This window comes from Dendropsophus ebraccatus, unplaced genomic scaffold (assembly GCF_027789765.1).
Source record: "Dendropsophus ebraccatus isolate aDenEbr1 unplaced genomic scaffold, aDenEbr1.pat pat_scaffold_1702_ctg1, whole genome shotgun sequence".
In the NCBI taxonomy this organism is placed as follows: domain Eukaryota; kingdom Metazoa; phylum Chordata; class Amphibia; order Anura; family Hylidae; genus Dendropsophus; species Dendropsophus ebraccatus.
The window spans coordinates 3,981-31,256 of NW_027209129.1; the positions used below are offsets into that span (position 1 = coordinate 3,981).

Consider the following 27,276-nt stretch of genomic DNA (forward strand, 5'->3'; position numbering starts at 1 on the left):
TAATTCGTATAACTTTTGGGGGGCAATACAATACTTTAATAAATTTTGCACTGGATTTCTCCTTTAATTATACCTGCAGTAATCCTTTAATATATCACAGAGATGCTACATTTTAAATGTACTGCTTATATAATCATGTTTTTGTCATTAGGTGGGGTTTCCCATAAACCACGTTATAGGAGAATTATGAAAGGAGCTGCATTCACTTAGGAATCTGTAGGAATCTGATGTAATTGCACCATTTTAAACCTGGCTTGTCAATACAGCATCAAGTAATCCTTTTATATTAACTTATAATAATGATACTAATGTATGTTTTACTTGAGAAGATAAAGGCGTTTTTCTAAAGATTGCTATAAGTTACTGAGGAAAAGATTACAGGTTTGAGCCTTATGAACAGAAAATCACTTGAAACAAAACCGATCCTTATAAGAATTCACATCTCTCTTCTGTACAGAATATAAAGCATGTTTCTCCTGTAACATTGTGGACATTAACCTGTTTCATGACTCTCTCCAACTTGGTCTTTTGATCCTCTGTCTCTTTGTTAAGCTGTGTAATGCAGGGAAGCATTTCATTCACCTTCTCCTGGTACGACGTTTCCTCTTTCATCATGCTATCAAAGGTGTTTTTCATAATCTGGAATAAAGTAACAGTTTCTTTAAAGATCATATAGAGCCTGTTGTCATGGTTTTTTTTTAAGTCTGGTTTGTCTTTTAACATTAAGAAGACGTTTTATCAGTAAGTGTGTCTGTACAGCTGGATACAGCACTAATGGGTAATGCCCTCAGATATCATTTATGAATCTTCAATATTAATATATTTTCCTGTCTTATGTCCTGTCCACATGACAAATAAGACTGCCCTACATTTACTGGGAAGTTTAGGATGACAACAAAAAAGTTACAATTTAAGGGTTAAAAATTGAATTTACAATGTACAGAACTGTGTGCACAGATTTTCAATTACATATATATATATATACACAGTATAAAAGGAATTTGTATTTTGACACCAATTATTAGAGAATTGCTTTTATATTTAGAAACTGTAAATTGTACTATAACATTAGAGAGTTGCTTTTGCAATCTAGCATCCTGGCTTTTTGAGCAAATTTACAGTACAAACGAAAAGAAATGCTTTGTTAGCTCGGCAGTCTGCTTATTAGCCTGCTGCATTTGAAGTCCATGCTGGTCAGTGCCGTTCCACCCCGGGTGCCTGGAAAAGCTGGATCCAGTCCTGGGAAACTTCTCTCAGGACTGGATCCAGCTTCTCCAGGTACCCAAAATGGAGTGGCTTGTACTTCAAAGGCAGAAGGCTGACAAGTAGATTGCCAAGCTAACAAAGCGATTTGCTTCATCTGTACTGTAAATTTGCTTATCTCTAATAATAATGCCAAACAGTCTTTACCTTAACAGCCTACCCTAAAGGAGTATCCTGGCAAAATAAAATTTTACTGCCCGCTGCTGTCACTGCTTGTCTCTGAAGCACAGGGAAAGAGCAAGCACTAAGTCCATTGGAAAGGAGCTACAGTGGGCCATGGTAGGTAAGGATGGATTTTGACACCAGTTCAGCAAGATATGAAAATTTATTTTGTCAGCTAACCCACTAATTTTTCTTTGCCCAGGAAGATGAAACAAGAAAACTTGATTAGTTATAGAAAAAAACAAAGCTGCGGTAATCATCACTGGATGCCGGTTTTTCCCTTTTATTTATTGAGGGATGGCTGCAGTAACCATTAGCAACTATGGTCTGTGTGATTAATGAAATTTCATCAAGATTGGAGGAGTGAAAGGTAAAATATTACACAGCTTAACCCCTTAAGGACAGAGCTAATTTTTATATCGCAGAGTCATATGATGGCTTGATCAATTGTTATTTTTAATAGCACCTTTCATTTTACCATAAATTGTAATGTAAAAAAAAAATTGTAAACATTTTTTAGTTAAGATTGAAAAATTGTTGTGCCGTTTGGTCAACCTGATATGTTTATTCTGATAACAACCATGCCCTACATATGTGATTGTTATTATGGTTTACTACTTTTAATAAAAGTTTTGTATCTCCATAATCTGAATCATATCATATATTATTCCATCTACTGAGCTGTGTAAGGGCTTCTTTGAAAATGAACTATAAGGTTTTGATGGTGGCATTTTATTCTAGAGAACTTCATTATAGAATTGCTTATACATTGCACTGCAATATTAAAGGACAACTCCCGCGGGACCCCCCCCCCAAAAAAAAAACAAACAAAAAAAAAACACAGACACCATACTCACCATCCCTCCGGTGACGATCGCCACTCCATTCGCCCGGCGTACGCCTCACTGTCACCTGCGTCCACCGTCCAGCGATGTCTCTCACTTTCGGGTCCATGGGAGAGAAAATGCTGCCAGTGCGCTTGCGCACCGGCAGCCTTTTCATTGGCTGGAGCGCATCACATGGCTTCCAGCAAGCTCAGCCAATCAGGGCTGAGCAAGCTGGAAGCCATGTGATGCGCTCCAGCCAATGAAAAGGCTGCTGGTGCGCATGTGCACCAGCAACCTTTTCTCTCCCATTCACTTTCAAAGAAGACGCAAAGGAGTAAGAAGACCCAGACCGCCCCCGACTCCGACGTCGTCATCACCAGATGCCGCCCGGGAGAAGAGGACCGTGACGATCGTAATAGGTAATATATACATTCTTTAACTTCCGGGGGGTTGGGGGTCGGAAAGTGGGGGGAAGGGGGCCCAGACCGGGTATTTAACCACATTACAAAGTTATATAACTTTGTAATGTGTGTTAAATAAGCCAAAAAATTTTTCGTGGGAGTTGTCCTTAATGTGCTCATTGGGCAAACATATACACCTGAAGACACAAAGGGGTTAAATAAGTACATATACCTTGAGTTGCAGAGATCTGAATATTTTTTATATAAATCTTTACTTATGAATAATCTTACATTAGGCACTATATGGTAACCATTTAGGGTAAAACTAATTTCCATAATTCATTTTAGGAGCTCAGCAAAGCTGATGTGTTTGACAACAAGCTTGTTGATGGGTTTCCATCAGCAACCAGAAGAATGCTGAATGTAGCCACGTCCCATAACCTCTTGATCAGTCAGATAATTTATGTTTTTTACAAAGACATTTTACCTGTATGTCTTCCTGAATTTCCTTTATCTGTCTCCTCTTGTACCTGTATTTTTCCTCAGCAGCTTTCTTTTGCTCTTCTAGTTGATTTTTTTCTTCATACTCTTCACCTAGGGTTACATTTATCATGTATTAAAAAAATATATATACACTTTCATGCATGATTCATTTCACTGAAAGGTGCATTGGGAACACGATTTACATAGTGCATTATAAAACGTACTTGTTTCAGTCACTTTGTTAAAAGATTTCCTATAGGAGTTGTTACAGCCATTTATGACTTGAAGGGTGTTCTCTAAAGCACTGATTTCCTTTTCAGCCTTGCGTATTTTAGCATCCAGCTCATCACCAACCCGCTGAAGTTCTTCCTTTTCTTGTGCAGCCTTAAAAAGACATTACACTAAACAAAAAACAAATTTCACAACTTTCTCTGTAAAAACAAGAAAATATTCTAAACAATTTTTATAACCATGTTCACTATTGGGTTGTGGTGCATTAAAGTCACAGTAAATATTTTACAATATACTATATATTGGTCAAGTCTAGTGCATTAAAGGGTCCTGAGTTAATGGAAGATACAGAAACATCCCTGTGCATCATTGCGTTATTGGTAAAGCACAGTACCAAGATATATAGAAGGGAGCTAGGAGCTGGTGGGAGAGCAGTAGAGGACCACAGCATATGTATTTTGTAGTAGCCACTTCTGCGATGAATTGTTATTTAGAGAATTGTGCTGGAGGACAGGCAGTTTGTTCTTACCTTTATAATATAATATGCCTGTGACTTCTCCTCTTCACCCTCAGGTGGCATCATTGCAACAGTAATTATTTCGAATCTTTTTCTCATTTTATCAACTTTTGCAATTCTCTCATGAAGTTCTTGACTGTATAGAGAGGCAAGGGGTTACCACTGAAATGCTATTTGAAATTATACATAATATGCAAATAAACATGACTGGTCTCATGGAGACTCTGGTCTCTGGAGCATTTAAGGCTAAGGCCTTATGCACAGGTTCAGTATTTTTTTCAAGTTCATAGATTCCTCTTGCTATCCACCCGTACAATCAGGATTGGGTATATGTAGTGCATCCGTATTTCTGTAAATATGTTTTATTTTTTTTTTCAAAATGTCAATTATAACTGATCCGTACAGATGCCAAACAGGTTATATATCTGTAAAAAATAGCAGATCCCTTTGATTTCTGTGAGAGGCGGTAAAATAATATAGGTCTGCACTAGGTCCTTTTTTTAGCATTGGTTTGCGTCCTTGTAATCTACTGATCGTGGAAATATGGATCCATAGATTTTGGGAAGTGTGAATCCTGCATCCTGTTGAAAAATGTACTTTTTTTCTTTATGTTGGCTGTCAGTAATTTTTATATATATATTATATATATATATATATATATATATATATATATATATATACAAAGAAGATGTGTAGTGCAGCACTCCTTAGTCCAAAAAATTTGTGGTGCCAACCAGTATGCGCCTTGTGACCATGGGTGCTCCAATGTACAACGAAAAAGATTACTCTGGCACTCGAAGTAAGTGTAAAGAATAAAGTGATTTTTATTCGCCCAAACCGCAACGTTTCAACCTCACAATGAGTTCTTTTTCACTCATACAATAAGTTCTTTTTATACTGATACGTTCCTGACTGAGGGGCTTATGGATGTGTACAGTGTGTCAGGGGCCGGAGGTAATGAGAGGCAGCTGTGTCTCATTAAACCCCTTAAACGCCACGATCTAAAGCGATCGCGGCGTTTAAGGTACTTCAGTGACAGAACAAGCTTCTGTGGGTCTCGATTTGCATGTACCAACGGGCAGGGGTAAGCTTCTTACCTCCGTTCTGTCGGTTCGGCGATCTGTGCATAGAGTCTGCTTTCAGGCAGGTCTCTATGCATAGATCGCTGATAACACTGATCTATGCTATGCTATGGCATAGCAAAGATCAGTATATGTAATCTAATGATTGCATGTTTACAGTGAAAAAAGTGTAATAAAAAAAAAACCTTATAAACCCACTCCTAATAAAAGTTTAAAATACCCCCCTTGCCCATGATAAAAATAAAAATATTTAAAAATAAATAAACATATTACATATCTTAGTGTGGGGAATTCTCCGCTCTATTAACATATAACATTATTAGTCCTGCACGGTGAATATCGTAAGAGGAAAAAAAAAACACCAGGCTTGTTGATTTTATTAAATTATATATTAAAAAAAATTATAAAAAGCAATCAATTTTTCTGTTGCACCAATATGATATCAATAAAAAATGACACGCCAACCAGCCCTGTAGGTGGAAAAATAAAAGTGCTATGGCTCTTAGAAGGTGAGAAGGAACATTGCATTAATTTGACCTGGACATCAGGGCATTAAAGGGCTCTGTCTTAAAGGGGTTAAAGGGGGCCAGACAACAAAATGCAGTTACCTTATAGTCTGTCTTTCCTGGTCTGCAAGCCGTATCTGAGATTTTAGCATCTCTTTGTGTATAGATATCTCCTGTGTCCTCTCCTTCATAGCAGCTCCAACTGCAATTTGCGTTTTTTCCAAAGAGAACACATCATCTGCTTTATTGTGCAGCATGTCTCTCAGTCGCTTGATTTCCAGTTTAAGAATATTGTCGTCAACCATGAACTCCTACAAAATATAACCAATCTCAAATTACTGAAGGGTTCAATCTGAAAAAAGTTAACCTTTATCTAACCACGCTGGGCTTTGATGGAAGCATTGTCTCATATCGGCAACCCAGGGTTCACTCTACCTCAATATTTTGAGTATTTACAGCACATATACCCAAACATGTGGAAGCCTAAAAGCCCCCATAGACCTTCAACAGCAATCTCATCTGTTCACATATATAAATGGGGAAAGGGAAAATAAAGCCACAATCAGGCAGCTAAAATGCTGACTTATCTCCCAAGAACCAAAAGGGTCAGGCAGATGAAATCCAACATGCCTTACCCTTCTCTCGATTGACAGATGATGTTGGGGAAGGGTTGGGAGGTTCCTATACACATTAGACAATTGTCAGGTCCCTCTAAAATTGGCAGAGCCAGCTGACCTTTAACTAAAGTGTATAGGGGCCTTTAAAGGCACTCTCAGATTCACATCTAATTTGCAAAAGCAACCACTGATATTCAATTTCCAGCAACAAAGTAGTGTAATTAGTGAATTATTAATCTACGTGCATTTCCATAATTGTTCTCCACAGGACTAACTGTACAAAGAAACCTTTGTACCTGTACACTATTTTCACATACTGTTAACTGTGGGCATTTGCATGTAGTGATAGGAAATTTACAGTTAGTACTTCTCACTGCATAAGAATTATTATGTTTATCGATTATTAACAATGTAGGTTCTGTAATGATGTATGATGTAGAATGTTGCACGGCAGGGTATGAAAGATCTAAAAAAAAAAATAAAGGAAAGGAACAGTATTGATGATAATAAGAAAGAAGAGAACAACATTTATGCCTTTGAGCTTTGTTGTTGTTACCCTTTTACATCTTATATGCACATATGAAAAAGACATCATTGGAATCCACAATTATGCATGGATAAGTATACTTAAATAGAGCAGGAGCACATTTGTCTTCTGTATCAAGAACATACCACTAAATGCCTGAAGACGCAAGCAAGACAGGATAAAACTCTATTCCAGCTGTTGCCAAACGTAAAAAACTACCTTAATGACATTTCACAAATAATACAGATCTAAATGTTTAAATTGACAAAAGAACTTTAATAGGATTTACCACTATGAATTACCTGTTTTGGACGTCCTCAGCTTTTTTAATGCTTTATCGGACATATTATTAAACAGTTTTAGTTCTTCCATTTTGCTGATCAGGTTCTCCTTTTCCTGGCCAGTTTTTTCCAGTTCCCGTTTGATGTACGAACATCTGCCTGTTTATAAGACAATACAATTTAGTCATATAATAATCAGGTCCACAAGAGAAATACACAATACAGTACAAACGTACAATGTAAGTGAATAAACTAGTTGAATATGCTATCTGTTCCATTAAGGCTGTATACAAAGAACAAAGTTGTGCAAAATGTATTATCATGGCTCTTGCTGTATGATATATTCTGTTGCATGTTTAGACATTGTTGAGATGAGGCAAACCTGGAGCATGCTCGAGTCGATCCGAACCCGAACTTTCGGCATTAGCGGTGGCTGCTCAACTTGGATAAAGCCCTAAGGCTATGTGGAAATCATGGATATAGTCATTGGCTGTATCCATGTTTTCCAGACAACCTTAGAGCTTTATCCAAGTTCAGCAGCCCCAGCTAATCAAATGACGAACGTTCGGGTTCGGATCGAATTCGAACCCAAACCCGGTTCGCTCATCTCTATTGTCTAACTTTATACCACCTATTAGTGTGGCATACTTTATTCTTTACCCCTGACGGGCAATGCTCAAAAAGTGTCTAAACACATAATAAATGCAGTAGAAGGGTCATATAAGTTCGTTTCTTGCGAAAAATTTTAAGGAAATTTATCTACTGCATTTGCTGCTAAGAACAGAAGACACGGTTTAGCTATGTGTTTAGGGTATAAAAGCAAACCTGAAGCTGATGTGGGTTTCAAAACTTATAAAACCAACCGTTTTATTTCTCAGACAAGTGCCAAGAAGGTGAAAGGCCAAGCTGCTTAAGGTGCCACAGCTTTCCACACCTTGCTTTCTCTCACCTCCTAACCCCATCTTGATTGATGTAAAGAGCCCTGCATGTCATTGAGGAGGGGCTTGGGAGGCAAGATAGGAGGTGTGCCAGGCTGTGGCACTAAAGCAGCTCGGAATCAACCTCCTTGACACTTGGCTTATTTTATAAGCTTGGCAACCACCATCAGCTCTAGGAAAGATACCAGTTTGCTTTTATACCCTAATGGCTATCTAAAAGTGTCTACAGTCCTTAGGAACAGGTACAGCTGACAGATTCCTTTAAAGTGCCCTTGACATTAGGAAAACATTTTGACATGTTGCAAATTAAAATTTTGATCATTTGGCATCTGTTCAGACCTCACAAATTCTAAAATTACATTACAGAAGCATGCTGTTATGCAGTTCGTTCCCCAGCTTGCTGTCATCTCCATCTCACTGCATGAGGCCACCTTTACTCATCTCATGCAGAAAGACAGAAAGTACAGAGTGAAGCACATATCCAAGTGCTTCTCCTAACATATTTTTGAGATTGACGGGGTGATTTCTCTGCGTACTGTCAAAAGTTTTTTTTTCTAATGACAGGGACATGGATTAGACAGAACTCTGCCCTAATGTGTTACATTGTAGCATCTATTTACTTACTTGGAGTTTCTTGTGCTGAGAATTTAGGAGATTAAGGGCAGCTTTTCGCTCATCAAACATTTTACTGAGATCGGATACTTTTGTTTCCAGTGCATGTTTTTCATCTGTGTTGACTTCACCCTTCAGTCTTGCTAGTCTGCGCTCCAGTTGTTGTATCTGGAAATCCTGTACATACAAACACGTGCAGTCAGACTAAACCAACCAAAAATATGTATCATATGAAAGTAAGGATTACATTTTGGAAAGGTAACCATACACATAATATTGTGGCCAGACAATACTACCTCTGAAACATCTTTCCATAAATGTCCACACGGACTGAAAATTGCAAGCACTAGTAACTAATAATACAATAAATGCTCTAATGCATAGACAAGAACAGCAGGAAAAAATGCAACAGAATTTAAAAGGAATCTGTAAAGAGTTTTGCATCAAAAGTGGTAACAGCCTTATACAGATATGAGACAGATGAGTGGCACTGTATCTTACGTTGCGGTCATACAGTTAGCATGACCGACAAAAATGTTGTTTAATTTCTTGACCACTATCACGGCAAATGTCTAGGAGGTCCACTATTCTTGTTCATCACACAGAGCTCCTGTTTTGAGTTTGCCCAATCTTTCCACTCAGCTATGATTGACAGCTCTAGCGTCCAAACTGCTAAAGCTGTCAATCACAACTGAGAGGAGAGCCCAGAAAAGCTCGAGGGAGCTCCATGCACCAAACAAGAAAAGCCCACATCCTGGACACATTGCAGCAGCAGGGAGATAAAACACAAGCTTCATGACCAAAACAGTGCCACCCCACCCCTATGTTTTTATAGGGCTGTCAGCTGTTTGATTGCTCAAAACTGCTGACAGAATTCCCTTAGGGTGCCTTCACACGTACCGGATCCGTAGAGGATTTCACGCTGCGAGTTTTCATTCTGCTGCAGATGTGACCCGGCCCCTTTAACACCCGGCCGCCCGCAGCCCCGGCCCGAAGCATACATTACCTGCTTGACGCCGCGGCTGTGTGACGCTCCCAGCTCTCCTCGCTCCTCATCAGCCAATCGGTGCACGGGAGCTGAGGGGAGTCAGGAGCCTCACACAGCCGCGGTCCTGAGCAGGTAATATATGCTTCGGGCCAGGGCTGCGGGCGGCCAGGGGTTAAAGGGGCAGGGTCACATATCTGTATCGGAATGAAAATTCTGCTGTGGGTATGTGACCCCATAGGCCTTCACTATACCAGTATCCGCAGCGGATTTCGCTGCAAGCTCGCAGCGTGAAATCCACTGCGGATCTGGTATGTGTGAAGGCACCCATAAAGTCAGAGGGAGAGGGTAAAAAAAGTAGAAGGTTCTGACTGGCTGTTACACCTCTTTATAATTTCAGAGAAAATAGCTATATAGTTTAGATGTCAAACTTAAAGTTCATCGAGGTTTAGCGATATTCTAAACATTACTTGGTACTTGTTATTTAGCTGTATATTAAAAACTACATTTTATAATCAAAGGTTAATATAAACTATATATAAACACACAGTAATTAGTCTAATTCATCTAAATCATTATTCTTAATCGTGATTATACCAACCCTTTCTTATCCTTAGGATACTTGGTTATTTTCCTGCAAAGCTTTTTTTCTAGCTGTCTTTCTATCTTAGAAAATTTTTCAATTACAAAAAAATGTCCTGCATGTGGTTAGCTTCCTTAATCACAGCAATGGTATTTAAGGGATTTAATGGTTGAAAACCAGCATGCATTTGTACCTGATTGTAAATGATCCCCTGTTGCTTTAAAGCATGCAGGTCAAGTTTTTGCAGTTGACTATTAAGGTTTCTCAGCGAGACTTGGCTTCCATTAATTTCTGATATCATGTGCTTTTCTTTTGTCTTGTGCTCATGCAGCTCCTGTGATTTCTTGAAATGTTGCTCTCTTATCTGTTTTAGCTGGGCTTCAAGATCCTGTGGAGATAAATGACAATATTATGATGGTAGTTCTATACAATATCTGAAAAAGACATTTCAGGTTTAATTATTTAAGCTCTGCTTTTAGGCAATAGTGTCGTTTTTATAGACTGTATAATACATTTATTATTTAATGTGTAAAGGTCTGTCATGATAGGATACAAAACAAAAAAAAATTGTATATAAGATTGAATTGTAACATAACTGGTACCATAAATTCCATTAGAGTTTGGTATGTAGATTGTCTGCTTTTACAGCAGCTACCCCGATGGGACGCTTATTGTATCTTACCTCTAAATGCTAAGGAAAATAGCCCAGAACTGACAGATTGTCCTGGTGCTAGCATTTCTGATAATTAAGATTACCCTAACATGGGGTGCATTTTAGATACAGAGCTCTTTATGAATGCTGCTGATTAAAATTTAATAGTCCAATCACTTTTACAGTTCTTCATCTACTTCTACAGCCCATCATGTACTTCTGTAAATACCCAATTTCTCCACTGTAAGAGACTAAAGACAAAACTGTCCTGTGTTTATACAGTAAAGAGGAATTCCCTACCATTCTCCATTGACCCCCTCCATTATCCTCCATTATCCCTTTGCATGCATCAGCAATTGTGCACCATATTTACAGAAAAAATAGCCGCAGGAAAATAGAAGTCTTCAAAACAGTGCCTGTCTAATATCTGGGGCACAGGCAGAGATCTTGCCCAGCCTGATAAAAACCCAGTTTTGGTCAAAATGTTGCATTTCTCTGTACCTGACCATGAAAAAAAAAAATCTAGTGGATTTGGTTGGATCAGACATGTCAAAAGTTAATGATTTCAGCGTTTTTTTTTTTACACCTCTTTAGTCTTCCTAGGGACTAAGCAATCTTTGGACTGTTTACACAGTATACTGCAATACTGTTATTGTATTACTGTGTACTGTATGTAGTGATCTACCAGTACAGCCTGCCTGTAGCAAGCTGTAGCAATAGCTTTTACAAGGCTGCCATGGAGGCCCCCCTCCCCCCCCCCCGTCACAGGGTCTGCTGATCAGACCTCTGACATCTTTTAACTGTAAAAAAAAAAACTAGATGCCAGAGACCCTATTAACCAATGCCACAGGCCCAAAAAAGCAGCTTTGATGCCAAAGCAGGCTTAGTTACTCAGTCTGTCCTCTACCAGCTCTGTGTCATGTGATCGGTCAGACTTAAGCCATGTTCACAGAATGGCCAGTGTCAGAGAAGATCATCCCAGCCGCTACTGCAGTACCGGCCAGATGATCTAAACTTCACCTGAATTCGGATGCGGACACATCAGTGTGCGCCCGCATTTGAATTCCCCATGGAGCATGAGGCCGGAGCCGCACGCTCCATTGTGTAAACAATTTTTTGCAGGGCCACTAGTGATCCTGGACGAAGTGTATACTATGTGTATACACTCCAGCCAAGATTGCCTTTAGCTGCAGCACAATGTAAGTTAAGTATTAATCACGGCCGTGTTGCAATTCGGCAACAACAGCCATGATTAGTACTTAACTTACATTGTGTGAACATGGCCTTATAATGTAAGTCTTTGAGCCCGACTGTTTTCACTGATGCAGAGCGGGGAGTGGACCACGTGGCAGTGTGGTCCTCTTCCTGCTCATTCTTACACTCAGACTTGGATTGATCAAAACTTTTGACAGGTCTCTCTGACGACAGTGACACTTTAATAGTCAGCACTATATGTTTAGTTACTTTAGTTATCTTACCTTGACTGTTGTCTCCTGTTCCTTTAGCATTTCATCTATACGTTGAGCCCTTTCTTCCATGCTCAGAGCTGAATCTGTCACAAGCTTTAATTTTACAGCCAAACCTTCATTATAGTCTTTAGCTTGACTTAGTCTAAAAAAATCATTTGAATGTTAGACAACTCTCAAGCACTATTTTTGTTTCTATATAACTGTGCTTAGCGTGCAGTTAAATAGAAAAATACCCCTCCCCCTGATTCCCCACACTATCGCCTTGCCGGCTGTCCACTGCACTTGTCATCTGCACTGTGCTGTAAATTGTGATCTGCACCTTGTCATATACAGATTTGTGGTAACTAGTCAGAGAGGAGAGGAGGCAGCTTCTGGTCACACTAACTGCATCCCCTCCTTCTCAGTCATATTTGATTGATGTCCCCGAGTGTCGATGGCATGCACCGTTCAAAGTTTTTTTTTCTTTCTACTATTTCTGGCATTTTAGAAAACATTTGAACATAGCGTCAGAACTGCTGAGCACAGTTATCAGATACTGGGCACAGTGTGTGGGGCACTTGGAACTTGAAAGGTCAGGATTTCTTATAAATGTGGGTGATACAACCAGATAAGCAAAAGTGCTTGGGGACTAGTGCTGTGACACAAGTTATAAATATATTTGGTCTGCTAAAGAAAACACCAGGGCTAAATCGTATTTAATTAGAAAGTATTAAGAATCCCATAACAGATCATTACAATAGGAAAATTCAGGTTTGAATGAAATTTTCCTGCAATAAGAAGAAATTATTACCTCTATTACATTATATCTATTAACTTTCACACTACATGTTAAATATTCCTACACACTATCCATTTCTGCAAATGAACTGATATATACAATACCTTTCATTCTTTTTCCGGACATCTTTCTTAAGGTTGTTAACTTGAATTCGCAGAACTTCTAATTCAGTAGCTGTCCTATCAACAGTCCCTTTAAGTGTATCAAGCTACATATAAAGATAATATCAAAAACATATTACATAAAATGATGGCAATTACAATAAAGTAAATTTCATTTCAAGAAAATCCATGAGTGACAAGATTTGTGTGCTAAAATCTTAGGATAATTTAATCTCAGCGAACATAGTTAAACTTGCAGGGCTTGTCAAGATAAACACAGTGGTGCCTTGGATTAGGAGCATAATTCGTTTCGGGACCAAACCAAACCAAAGCTAATTTTCCCATAAGAAATCATAGAAATGCAGACAATTGGCTCCACACCCCAAAAATAATGATTTATTATTCTGAATAACCTGTAAAACAAACATTCAGAAACAGCAGTATATGTGATATTATAAGTTACTATGCAGTAATGGAGAGGATGGGAAACACAAGGGCTGACGGAGACTGCAGGGAGCATGAAGGAATGAGCAGGGCAGATGTGGGCACAAACATGCAGAACATCTATGATGAGATTACCTCCACAGTCCTGTCCCCTGATGCAAGCCCCAGCCTGAAGTGGATCTGCTATGATTTGAAAGGTGAGGGAGAATTCCTGGGTCAGAGTACAGGGCTGTACACCCCGCTATGCAGACCATGCCCCTCCCCCACTCGCGCTTCCACCCAGTACAGGGAGCTCTTAAACTTAAGCAATGCTCTTAAACCATGTCACAATTTTGAAAAACTGTGAGCTTTTAAAACAAAACGCTCTTAAACCAAGTTACTCCTAAACCAAGGTACCACTGTATTTTGAAAATGCATTTATTTACCAAACTTGCCTTCTTCTGATATGCTGCTCTTTCCCTCCCATTGTTGACAGCTTATTGTTTAGGTTACCGACCACCACTCTGCTCTAAAAGCAGTGGTCTGGCGGCTGGTGTATATATAGCTGTAATGTATATGTATAGAGATATAGTGTATATATACCGTATAATATATAAACATATGTAAACAATATCTATATATACATACAGACACCAACTAGACCTCTGTTTTTAAAGTAGAGCGGTGGCTGGTAACCTAAACAACGAGCTGTCAACAATGGGAGGGAATAAGCAGCATATCAGAAAAAGACACAAGTTATCTAAATGAATGTATTTGCAAAATTATATTGATGATAACTTGAAATAACTTGATGAGCCCTACGAAATTAAATATCAGCTGAGAAGGGAATACCTCTTTATTCCCTATTCACTTCTATAGTAGAGTTCTCTCAGCATGCTGTGTGACCCAGGTAGAAGTCACAATAAACCCTTATAAAACCAAAATAACGCCAAATTCATGTAAATAAACAGACTTTTGTTAAATCATAACTTCCAAATAATCCCATAAAAACAAATACAAAAAGGACATTTAAAAACAAGGTGGAGGGGCTAGGACACAAAATACATGCATGTGTATCAAAATATACAGAAAATCACACTGGGGCAACAGATTAACCCTAAATCACCACAAGACTATCTGATCATTCAACATCAGTAGTAGTGCTTGCGAATCTGATGAAAAGGCTGTCCCTTGAAACGAGTTATTCTTGTAATAAAGCTTTGATTTTATACCAAGCACTACTACTCCCATCATTGAAGGAGTGATGTCCATCTGATGCCGTTAGCGCCACTAAAAGTCCCGGATCTCCTTGCACGGTTGTACCTCCAGCTGGCATAACCTTCCTTTGATTCTCCACCGGGATCCCCCGGCCCTGCGGACTGGCTGCAAGAGGCTCGTTATTTGATTATGCGATCGACGGTGTCTGGCTCGTAGCACGACCAACCCAGGTGAGCGGCTCCAAAGCCACCATTTCTTTTCGAATGTCCTGTTTGCAGTAACACACTATGTGCACCCAAGGTGTGTTTTTTAATCTCTCCAGTTGATCATTCAACATGACATAACAATAAAAGTGCACAGTGCATCGAAATATACAATGGTGGCCCAGTGGTAACTACCACTACTCTTCAAAAAGGAAAGTTCAGTTGCCCTCTGACCAGTAAATCGCCTGATCCCATAATATTCATTGTTTAACATAAAAACTTTCATTAACCCCTTCACGTCAGTAACATGTATATATACGTTCCTACTACACATACCCCATGCAGTAGGAATGTATATATATATATACGTTCCTGACTGAAGGGGCTTTTGATGTGTGCTGCAGTGACAGCGGTCCCACAAACATCAGTGTCCCGAGAGCCGAGGGTAATGACAGGCAGCTGCCAATAACCCCTTAAATGCCGCTATCTATAGCGATCGTGGTGTTTAAGGTACTCAGTGACAGAACAAGCTGCTGTCACTGAGTGATTGGGACCCCCGCAGCCATGCATGTACCGACTGGCGAAGGTAAGCCTCTTACCTCCATCCTGACGGTTCAGCCATCTATGGATAGAGTCTGCTCTCAGGCAGGCTCTATGCATAGATCGCCAATAACAGTGATCTATGCTTTGCTATGACATAGCAAAGATCAGTACATGCATTGTAATGATTGCATGTTTAAAGTGACTCTGTACCCACAATCTGACCCCCCCCCCCCCCCCCAAACCACTTGTACCTTCGGATAGCTGCTTTTAATCCAAGATCTGAAAAAGCAGCTATCTGAAGGTACAAGTGGTTTGGGGGGTCAGATTAAGGGGACAGAGTCGTTTAAAGTGAAAGAAAAAAAAGTGTAAAAAAAAATGTAATAATAAAAAAAAAAGTTATAAACCCCCCGCAATAAAAGTTTAAAATACCCCCTTGCCCATTATAAAAAGAAAAAATTAATTATAAAAAAACTAAACATATTATATATCGTAGCGTGCGGAATTGTCCGATCTATTAAAATAACATTATTGTTCCCGCATGGTGAACCGCGTAAACAAAAAACCCCACCAAGATTGCTGATTTTATTTACATTATGTATCAGAAAATAATTAGGAAAAAACTATCAAAATTTTTCTGTTACACCAATATGATATGGTGTATGATAAAAACTAGAGATGGCGCAAAAAATGACACATTGCATTAATTTGATCAGGACATCCGGGTATCAAAGGGCTCTGTCTTGCAGGGGTTAAACAATAACCTATTTTTCCCTGACACATTCCCTTTAAAGGGGTAGCTCACCACTAAACATTTTCTTTTAAATCAACTGGTGCATGAAAGTGCCAGACATTTTTAATTTACTTCTATTAAAAAAACTAAAGTCTTCCAATATGTCTCAACTGCTATATGTGCTGCAGGAAGTGGTGTATTCTTTCCCGTCTAACACCTGGCTTTATGGGGATTTGCTACTGTTCTGGACAGTTCCTGTCATGGAAAGAGGTGTCCATGACAGGAGCTGTCCAGAGCAGTAGCAAATCCCCATAGAAAACTTCTCTTACTCTCCAGAATGGAAAGAATACCACTTCCTTTAGGACATCCAGCAGCTGATAAGTACTGGAAGACTTGAGATTTTTTTTAATAGAAGTAAATTACAAATCTTTGGTACTATCTGGCACAAGTTGATTTGAAAGAATTTAATTTTTTTGCTAAACTACCCCTTTAGGCTGGGTTCACACTTCGTATATTTCAGTCAGTATTGTGGTCCTCATATTGCAACCAAAACCAGGAGTGGATTAAAAACACAGAAAGGCTCTGTCCACACAATGATGAAATTGAGTGGATGGCCGCCATATAACAGTAAATAACTGCCATTATTTCAATATAACAGCCGGTGTTTTAAAATAACAGCAAATATTTGCCATTAAATGGCGGCCATCCACTCAATTTCAACATTGTGTGAACAGAGCCTTTCTGGGTTTTCAATCCACTCCTGGTTTTGGTTGCAATATGAGGACCACAATACTGACTGAAATATACGTAGTGTGAACCCAGCCCCAAACTGTTACTGATAGTGATCTGTGAGCTTGGACCTTCACCAATTTACTAAATGAAGTGGCCATGGGCATTATGAAGTAACCCTTCACACAAAGTCAGACATTTCCATGTTCCTGGAGGCACATGAAAAGCTAAAGTGCCTCTCTAGCGAAATGTCTGATGTCATCTAGACTTTTTATAAAGTTAAACTTTAATCCTAATGGTTATGGTAAACAGTGCCTATCATAGAAAGTATTGGTCTATGTTCACACAACATTTTTTCCACTCTGTTTAAAATGACGTCCATCATTAACTGTTTAGCCACCCGTAAGTGCAATGACGGCTGTTTGGAAATTATTTTAGTTTAGATGGACCAATTGCCCTTTGAATGTGTCTTTAATTGAAAAGCCCATTGAATTTAATAATAAAAATAATTAAACAATAGTTAAAATAGAAAAACTGTGTAGAAAAACTAAAAAATGATGTCCTGTGTTTAGACGTACAAAATCAATTGTCATGATCGTTGTCCGCGCAGACAACATCCATGATTTAATACACTGTGTGCATTGTGAACATAGCCTTAGGAGGGACTGTAAAACTACAGACAGTTTTTGCTAAATTAGGTAAACTTCCACCATACCTTTCAAGAAAATGATGTACATGTATTCAACAATGTATGTTAATTTGTTTGCTTAATTCTTCCATGTTTTTTTTCTACCAGGTAATTTGTTGCATCTTTAGGATCTGTACATATCATGGGGTCTCACTGGTTAGCCCTGCTCTGCAGCAGAACTGCAGCCATGCAATTAAAGCCAACCAAGACATTGAGTTATATGTGAAACAGCTCATCTAAAGGTTAATAACGCATAACACTTCTTTTCCACAATACCTCATCTTGTAGTTGACTTCGAATGCTCTCTTGCTCCTGATAGTCCTGTCTCAGTTTGGCAGCCTTTCTTTCTACATTGGAAATTTTCTTCTCATATTCCTTGTTATTCTCTATCTCACTGTTCAGAAATTGAATTTTCTCTTTTATAACATTTTCTTTTTCTCGCAGTTCTTGTTTTATCTGGGCCAATTGCTAAGATAAAAAACAATTACTTAAGAATTAGATTAAATATGTAGTTTTTAATCCTTAAGGTACCCACACATAGGATTAATGTTTTCTGAACCCAGAGATTTCTGATGATGATCTTATGCATATGAAGGCCTTCCAACACTTATTCCAACATTTGCTGCAGGGGAACAGAAGGCTCAGGCATGTTGGATTTCAACATGTCAAATCCTTTTGTTCTCATTGAGGATAAGCTGCCCCCGGAGGTGTCTGGGAAAAGCTTTCCTCCCACTCCCTGTTCAGAACACCTGTACACTCGGCCAGTCCGACCTTGCAAATCTACAGGAAAGCTATGATCCAAAAAAGCATTTAGACAAAAGTTATTTCAAGTTTATGGCTCAACTTAGCAAACAGAAGGACTCCCACCTACCAGACCCTGCTGAATTGACCCTATACTTGGTTGTGCACCCTGGCATGTTCTCCCTTTGCCTTCTTTCCTTTAATAGTAGACACGAGTAGGCCCTAATAACCGCAGTGGTATTTTGGACCTCTTTCTCATTGCTTCCTTGGATCCACCATAGTCTCCTCCCTATGTTTCCTTTTCTCTCCTCCCCTCATCTTCTGCCTTACCAAACTACATGTCCATCCTTTTTTAAATTCCCAGATCTGTTAATACATTTTCCCTTAATGGAAAGAAGTCTCTCTACTTACCAAAGTGCACTGATCGATTTCTCTATCCCTTTTCTGCATCTGATCAATGGTGTTTTCCCACTGTTGGATTAGCTGTTGTCTCTCTGAGTGGGCTGTGCGAAAATCTTCAGCTGCTTTGTCGAGTTCAATCTGTAAGACAGACCTGTGTATTAGATAACCAGTTTGGCTAGACTTTAAATCTATTTTATATGTAAATATGTATTTATAATACCATAACATAAAATATTTGTAACACCATATAAGTGACCAGATGTTACATGTCAGTAAATTCAGTAGCATCAAGATTAGCATATCTAAGTAGTGAGATCCACTTGTAGCATGAAGAACATGGCGGCACAATACTCAAAGCACTCCCTCTCATGCTCCCTGACAATAAATGCAGGAATTAGACATAAGACAGAGAGACAGAGACTCCCTCCCTCAACCATAAATTACATTGATTACACTTTTACAGAACACCTTGGTATGATAAATCAGCAGTGTTGGATTCCTCAACTAGAACAACTTTGTCATGCTTCTTTACAGTAGCATTTTCTTCTTTTCTATAATACTGCCGTGAGGACTGGCAGGTATTCATGCCGCACAGCACTTACATAATAAAAAAGTGGAGACAGAGTGCTGGTACCTTTCCTCTGTTGAGTACAAGAGTGTCAATCTGCTGCTACTTTATCGATAGGAGCGCTGAGCCTTTGCCATACTACGTACCCTGCACTCTGTCTCTTCTCCCTCATTATATAATTGCCATGCGTCATAGTCACTAAGCAGTCCATGCTGCAATATTACAACAAAGAAGGAATATCATCTGAAGACATACAATGTGACATTGTGGCAATTGATAAATGCTGCACTATATTCATTTATTACCCTAAAGGTGCACTTTAACATATGTATCGGTCTATACATTATATCTTTATAATATTTAGGATTATCAGCGCTCAAGCACTCAAAATGTACTGTATTACCATAATTAGAGTAAGGGCTGTGTAATGGTGTGTTTACACAGACAGATTATCTGACAAATTTTTGAAGCCTGTCCCTGGCTTTGGCTTCAAAAATCTGTCAAATAATCTGTCTGTGTAAACACACCTTTAGACGGCCTGAGCCTGTCTGTAAATTGTCAATCATCACTGCCTTCATCTGCACACCCCTATAACATGGGGAGACATGTGACCAACAGCCAATAATTTTTTAAGTGGGTCAAAACATCCCAATCATTCAACAAATGAGCACTCAGTTATCCATTGCCTGATTGCTAGCCCACACAGGATGATATCAGCCAATAATTGCCCCTTGTAATAGGGCCCTTACGCTTTCACAAAATACTCAAAAAAAAACAAGGTCTGTATTTAAGTATAAATCTGATGTTCTGTGTCAGTAGGCATTTTAAAGGGGAGAGAGACACTTAATGTAATGTTATTAAAGGGGTACTCTGACCATTTATGTGTTTTTTCATAGCTTCCTGTTCTTGCATAGAAAAAGAATCAAACATCTTATTCTTACCTAATCATGCTCCCCTGGGGCCCTACAATTGCGTCTTCGGGTGCCCCACTGAATGTCTCATCTGCTACTGAGACAAACTGGTCTCAGCAGTAAAAGCCTGTCCAGCCTATAACTGGCTATACAAAAATGAACAGTGCTCCAAAGTGTAGAAATCAGGCAGAAGGGCATCAGGAAAGAGAGAAAATTGAGATTCTCACCTGATGCTATTGTACTAATACAAGACACAACACTCCCACTCCCAGCCACTCCCAGACAACAACAACAGGATAGTAACAGCAACAGAATCCTCCACTCCCCAACTGGGTCCAATGGGCACAGGTCCAGGAAAAAAGCAAGGCAAAATGAAGTCTTAAGGCTGGGTTCACACTATGTATATTTGAGGCTGTATTTGTGAGGCTGTATAGCAACCAAAACCAGGAGTGGATTGAAAACACAGAAAGGCTATGTTCACATAATGATGTAATTGAGTGGATGGCCGTCATTTAATGGCAAATTTTTGCTGTTATTTTGAAATAATGGCAGTTATATTGAAATAATGGCAGTTATTTACCGTTATATGGCGGCCATCCACTCAATTTCACCATTGTGTGAACAGAGCCTATCTGTGTTTTCAATCCACTCCTGGTTTTGGTTGCTATGAGGACCTGACTTGAGGACCAAATACTGCCTGAAATATACTGTGTGTGAACCCAGCCTAAAAATGTATTAAAAAATGTCAGGACATGTTTCAGGATCGCACTGATACCTTTCTGAAGTGTCTTACCTTGAGAAAGGGATCGGTGCAATCCTGAAACACGTCCTGTCGTTTTTTAATAAATTTTTAGGATTTCATTTTGCCTAGCTTTTTTTCCTGGACCTGCACCCGTTGGACCCAGTTGTGGAGTGGAGGACTCTGTTTTACTGTTACTATCACTGGCCATGGTGCTGTCCCGCTTCGGTCAGTGATTGGCTGAGCAGGCTGTCACTACCTAGACGAGTTTGTCTTGGAAGAAGGGGCAGCATTGTTCAGTGGGGGACCTGGAAACGCTGCACGAGGACCCCAGGGGGTGTGTGGTTAGGTGAGAATAGCGTGTTTTTTATTTTCATGTTACATAGCAGTGATATATACAAAAAAAAGAAAAAACAACATAAATGGCCACGGTATCCTTTTAAACTAAGTCTTTGGATCCTTGCCTTAAGGTAAATGTCCACCCTAGTATATAATAGTGCCTATTTTTAATCTGAATAAAATTGTTGATATATTAGGGTGGGTTCACACTGAGGAATTCTCGCGGATAAATTCAGCGGAATTCCGTCGCCTGTACACGCTCACGGCCGCGCGCCTTTCCGCTGACTCTATAGACACCATTCTGTGGGCCGGCAGATTCCGCATTCAGCCGAAAGAATTGTCAAATCAATTCTTTCGGCGGCATGCGGAATCAGCCGGACCCATAGAATGGTGTCTATGGAACCGGCGGAAAGGCCCGCGGCCATAAGCACCTACAGGGCGACAGAATTCTGTGGAATTTATCCGCAAAAATTCCGTCGTCTGAACCCGCCCTTAGTCTGGAGATTGTAGAATGGATGTCTATCTGGGTGAAAATACCACAAACTCTATGACATAGTCTACCGAGCACCACTTTAATGCATTAAATAAAAAAATGGTGAACATTTACAAAAACTTTTGCTTTGCAGCAGTTCACAGTGGTTCAAAGCAATACTAGTTTATACATTGCTTTACATTACTTTATTTATTGTTCCAACAGTGAGTAATATGGTGTTTTATTTTTATGTCATACTACTGTATACACTTCACCCCCCACAGGTAGCCCCCATACTCTGTACACTCCCCCCCTTCTTGTAGGTTGCCCCCATACTGCATACACTCCACTCCATAGGCAGCCTCCATGTTGTATACACCCCCCCCCCAGGTAGCCCCCATGCTGTATACACTCCCCAACACCCCACCCAGCAGGTAAGGCCCCTTACTGTATACACTGTATATATACACTGTACACTGTTACTGTATTTATTTCTGTGGATTTGTTGTGAGGCAGCTGCCTGGCAACCAATCAGATTCCAGTTCCCTTAAAAATAGTAGTAATCCTATTGGTTGCTGAGGATTCCAACTGCCATTTCTGCTGGGCAGAGCTACAGCACTAATTATGTCACTGTGTGTGCATTGTGGAGATTCTCCCATTCGTTTCTATGGGGCGCTCTTCCCACTCCCCCTCCCCTCCTGTACATCTGGTAAGGACGGAACCTTCGCTCTAACCTGCCTGGGCACCCAATGTATCTGTGGGCCAAATTTGGGGTCAAACGCTTTAGGCTTTTGGAAATCTATAGACAGACAGACAGACAGACAGACTTTCATTTTTATGATTTAAGCTTAATACAAAGTTCTATGAAATTTCCAGTAACCAAAAAGCCAAAGGTGCAGCTATTAGAGGGCTGGTAGTGCATGTTTCCCACATGCTGGCTGCCAAGGAATCATGAATAAAGCATTTTGGCATTGGTCAGAATGGCAGTATACGACACAGAAAAAGCTATGTATGTAATTGTAGAAAAGAACATTAAATAACATAAAACCAGTTCAATAAATATTACACCTATTCTCGCTGAGCACACAGCGCATCTATTAAATCAAACATGGGAAATTGGGAGATTTTTGTGCAAATATGTACCTGGGTAGTGATAGTCTCTGTCATCTCATTGTCCAAAAGTTTGCGTTTGTGGTTGGACTCCACAGTCAACCTTTCAATATGCAGTGACAGTTCCTATAGAAGAGATACAAATAACATTACAGAAACAGTATACATTATAAAATATGTATGGGCTTAAATGAGTATTCTTATTAAGCTGACTGCAGCTTTCTTGCAGTGCTTACTGTGCTGATGTGCAAGAATAAAACTATAAATTGGCCAGATGAAGAGGGAAAGTTAGCCCACGAAACGCTGTAGCCACAGGGCACAGCACCCTTGAACCTGTCTCTCCCTGCCCTGAACGTACCTGCATGATGGCATCTTGAATAAACCACAACTGCTGCAGAAACTCGGTGAGTGCCGCTGGCTTTTTTCTTACTCAAAGGCTTGTGCTTATAAAACTATAAAGGGGCTGCAGCGCAAAATTAGGATCTGTGGTCTCACTGTCAGAAATAATTGGTACATCCTAGTGGGATGCAATTACTTTCTATATTGGGCTAACTACTCCAAAAGTACTTACTTTGATTTTTCCTTCATCCTTTTGTGCATACTTCTGATTGCCACAGCATCCTCGTCCTTGCGAGCAGATTCTTCTAGCCAGGTCTCTAGAGCTTGCTGGTCCCAATTAAGTTGACATTTCAAGTTCTCTAGTTTTTCTGTAGCCTTAATATGCTATTCTAGATAAAATAAAAAATGCAAAGAACAGATGTGTGAATAGTGAGCCTCGGTTCTTTATTGCGAAGGTTAATCTGAATCTAATTCATAAGTATATTTGTGCCCACAATGTCGCACAACTTGGAGTGTAGTCATCGGGTCTAATGTACTGGTTTTAACCAATATTTGCAGGACCTAAAGGATCAAAACCATAACATATTGTAATTGTTTGATAACATTATATAAGGTTTTGTTTTTTTCCTGTTGGCTTCTATATTTAAGGTTTGTTGAAGAATCTCAATGACATTAACAATAAACTACATACAATTATTGGTACAAAGTCTCAAGGAAGAAAGGACAGCCTAAAATAAAGTATCAATAAAAAAAAATCTGCTACTGTTTTTTACTAGAGATTAGCGGATTTCCGAAGTCCCGAATTTTAGAAAGATCAGATTTTGGATAAAAGATTTTGATTAACATATACAGACAGTTTATGTATAAGAAGTATATTTATTATAGTGGACTACTTTTCAGCTTCTTCTTTACATCAGATTATTCAATTATAGAAAGCTATAAAATCTCAATGCATTCAATTCATACGCCTATTATGTTCTATTGCTATAATGATTTCCTTTACATCAGACTGTAACATACAGTACAGACTAAATACAATGTCTGTATCTAAAGAAAACCCTTTACATATGTATTTACCTTGAATACATAATAATGTGGAAAAAAAATGAAATGTACACATAAACCTTACTTCTTGACTATTTTTCTTTTCTCTCAAGGACACCAGCTCATTTTCAAGACGATGTATTTCTTGCTTAAGACGCCCAATTTCTCTTTCAGCGAGAGTCTTAAAGTGTTCTTCACTTTCATTTTCTTTCTCTCTAGCCCTACAAAGAGACTATAAGAAGAGTTACATTAAAGGCCCCTGTCTGTGTTATTGGGCATATACAAAACATTCTGCAATAAAACACAACAGAATGAAAAAGCGTTTTGTGTCAATGTTTTCTCAAGCGCCACTGCTTCCCACGTCTCACAAAGCAGCTCTGCCTTTACTGCTCACATAGGGCTTTAACATTACATTTCTCAAACAAACAAAACTTGCACTCAGGAAACTAATAGAATCTAGGTAAGGACATGAAGATTTATACTAACATAAGACAGCAGAAGCTGTTCATGAGATCATGATGGGTAAAATACCCGGGAGGTATGATGGAACCCCAAAATTATTATTTATGAAGATATAATTGGTGAATTCATAAAAAATAATGCAATATGGTAACGTTTGGGGGGTTCCTGTGTCTACGTAATGCACTATACGGTAAAAGCAACATGATACCATTATTCTATAGGTCAGTCCGAACACAACCATATGCAGGTTTACACATATTTTCTAATGTTATTTATTTATTTATTTATTTTTTGCAATTAATTATTATAAAATGGGCCTATTGTGGTGCTTATAACAGTTTTATTTTTTTCACCTACAGGACTGTATGTGGTGTCATTTTTTCTGCATGATCTCTAGTTTTTATTAATACCATAATTATGAAGATCGGACGTTTTGATCACTTTTTATTAACTTTTTTTTATATATATAATGCAACAAAAAAAATCGGTAATCTTGGCACTTTTTTCCCTCTTTTCGTGTACGCCATTCGCCATTAGTGATGACGCTTGTTATATTTTAATAAATTGGACAATTACGCACGCTATGGTATATTATATGTTTATTTATTTATTTTTATATGTTTTATTTATATAATGGGAAAGGGGGGTGATTTTAACTTTTATTAGGGAAAGGGGCTTTGGGTTAGTGTAATAATGATTTTTACTTTTTTTTTTTTACACATTTTAAGTCCCTTTGGGGACTTTTACATTCATTTATTAGATCATCACATTGATCACTGCTATGCCATACGCATAGCTTGATTAGTGTGATAGGCGATCTGCTCATTGAGCCTGCCTGTGCAGGCTCAGTGAGCATATCGCCGATTGGACCGCGCGGAGGCAAGTGAGAGACCTCCGGCAGTCTGTTACAACGGTCGGGACCCCCGCAGTCCCGATCGGTAAGTGACAGGGGACTGCCCCTGTCACTTACACTTAAATGCTGCAGTATTTAGGGGTTAATGACACGCTGTGGCACGATCGCTGCAGCCTGTCATTAACGGTGAGGTGCCGGCTGCTCACTGCAGCCGCCCCCCACCACCTCCTATGAAGCACGATCCGCTCCTGAGCGCACTTCATAGAAAGACGTACTGGTACGCCCAGGTCGTCTGGGCACAGACTTCCAGGGCGTACCGGTACGTCCTTAATCCTCTAGGGGTTAAAGACACTGCAGCAGTGAAGCTGGAGGATCCGCTTGCATAATTTACAAAACAGAGCAAAAATGACCATTACAGCAGATATACTGAGATTTGCCTGTCTGCTCACTTTATCTAATGCTGGAGTTGCACTGTACTGTTGTTAGCTTGTTAGCTAAGTTAAATTAAAGATCCATGCCGTAGCCAACATGTAATAGTGTCAGGGTTGATTTCTTGCCTCAAAGGAGAAGTCCAGCAAATAATTTTATTTAAGTATTGAATTGCCTCCCAAAAGTTATACAAATTACTAATACACCATATTATGGGAATTTTTTTTTTTTTTTTCCCTGCACTTAATACTACATCAAGGCTTCACTTCCTGGATAAAATGGTGATGTCACGACCCGACTCCCAGAGCTGTGGGGGTTGTGGCTGCTGGAGAGGATGATGGCAGAAGGATGCTCAGTCTCCCTCCAGTTCCCTGTGTCCCTCCGTGACCAGTACCCTAAGACCATTAGAATAAAAGATAATTTCTGTGCAGTTGTGGCTGGATGTCTCAGCCAAGTTTCATTCTAAACTGCAAATACATTTGTTTACATTTGTGTAAAATGAAGGCCAGAGGAGAAGTAGTACTAGTAGTTAATAATAATATTTCCCCGGAGAATGAATGGCCAGGAGCACAAATGATGTATGATATGTGTCTTCAGTCTCAGGATTGTCTGGCCCATCCGAATAGTGACATGGTATATCATGGCAATATTCTACAGCATTAGAAGTTGGTAATACCTCTATAAAAACCTGACCTTAACGTGCATATTTACCTGGGTATAGTTCAGGTTCTTGCCGGACATTTCTAAGGTGATCGGACATTGCTTGAATTCGATCTTCCATTTCTTTTATCATGTTAGTCAAATTCATCTTCTCCTTCTGTTTTCTTTGTAACTACAAGAAATATTACATTGCTGTTTTATTATATGAAAAAAACAGACATTGCTGTAAATACAGAAGGGCCGATAGCAAAGCCTCCAGCCATGCTTACACATTCTGATTACATTGCATGTGTTTGACGTTTTCTTTTGTAATATTCAGATTGGGACTTACAGGTAAGATGGTGGAAAGAATTCCTCTATGCCCCTCTTCCTTTTACAATCTCTTCTTTAGGTAATATTGGAAGCCCCATAGAGAATAAATAGAACAGTGACTGCGCACGTGCATTATACTCTGTTTGTTCCAGGCAACAAAGTTCCTGCCATTCTCAGGATTGGCAGGGGTCCCAGTGATCTGACCCTCATCAATCCTCTAGTTATCCTTTCTCCTGCAAATAGGGGTATTTTCATTTCACAAAATTATCCCCTATAACCATGTCTAGAGTGCCAACAATGATGCACTATCTTAGCTGGGTGGTGCATATATAGTATTGTGGTCAGTA

General features: G+C 39.3%; 1 protein-coding gene across 1 annotated transcript; it reads right to left on the reverse strand.

The window, feature by feature from the left end:
* Positions 1 to 426: 426 nt before the first annotated feature.
* Positions 427 to 26,789, reverse strand: LOC138775524 (coiled-coil domain-containing protein 39-like; the record flags this gene model as incomplete). The annotated part of the gene is made up of 18 exons (XM_069955954.1): positions 427 to 639; positions 3,141 to 3,247; positions 3,361 to 3,520; positions 3,897 to 4,020; positions 5,575 to 5,783; positions 6,386 to 6,555; positions 6,918 to 7,055; positions 8,455 to 8,623; positions 10,208 to 10,402; positions 12,145 to 12,277; positions 13,018 to 13,121; positions 17,825 to 18,016; positions 18,701 to 18,829; positions 19,406 to 19,471; positions 22,864 to 22,956; positions 24,299 to 24,434; positions 24,582 to 24,669; positions 26,669 to 26,789. Coding segments are annotated over 18 exons (2,547 nt in total), but the record flags the coding sequence as incomplete, so codon positions are not given.
* Positions 26,790 to 27,276: the final 487 nt, after the last annotated feature.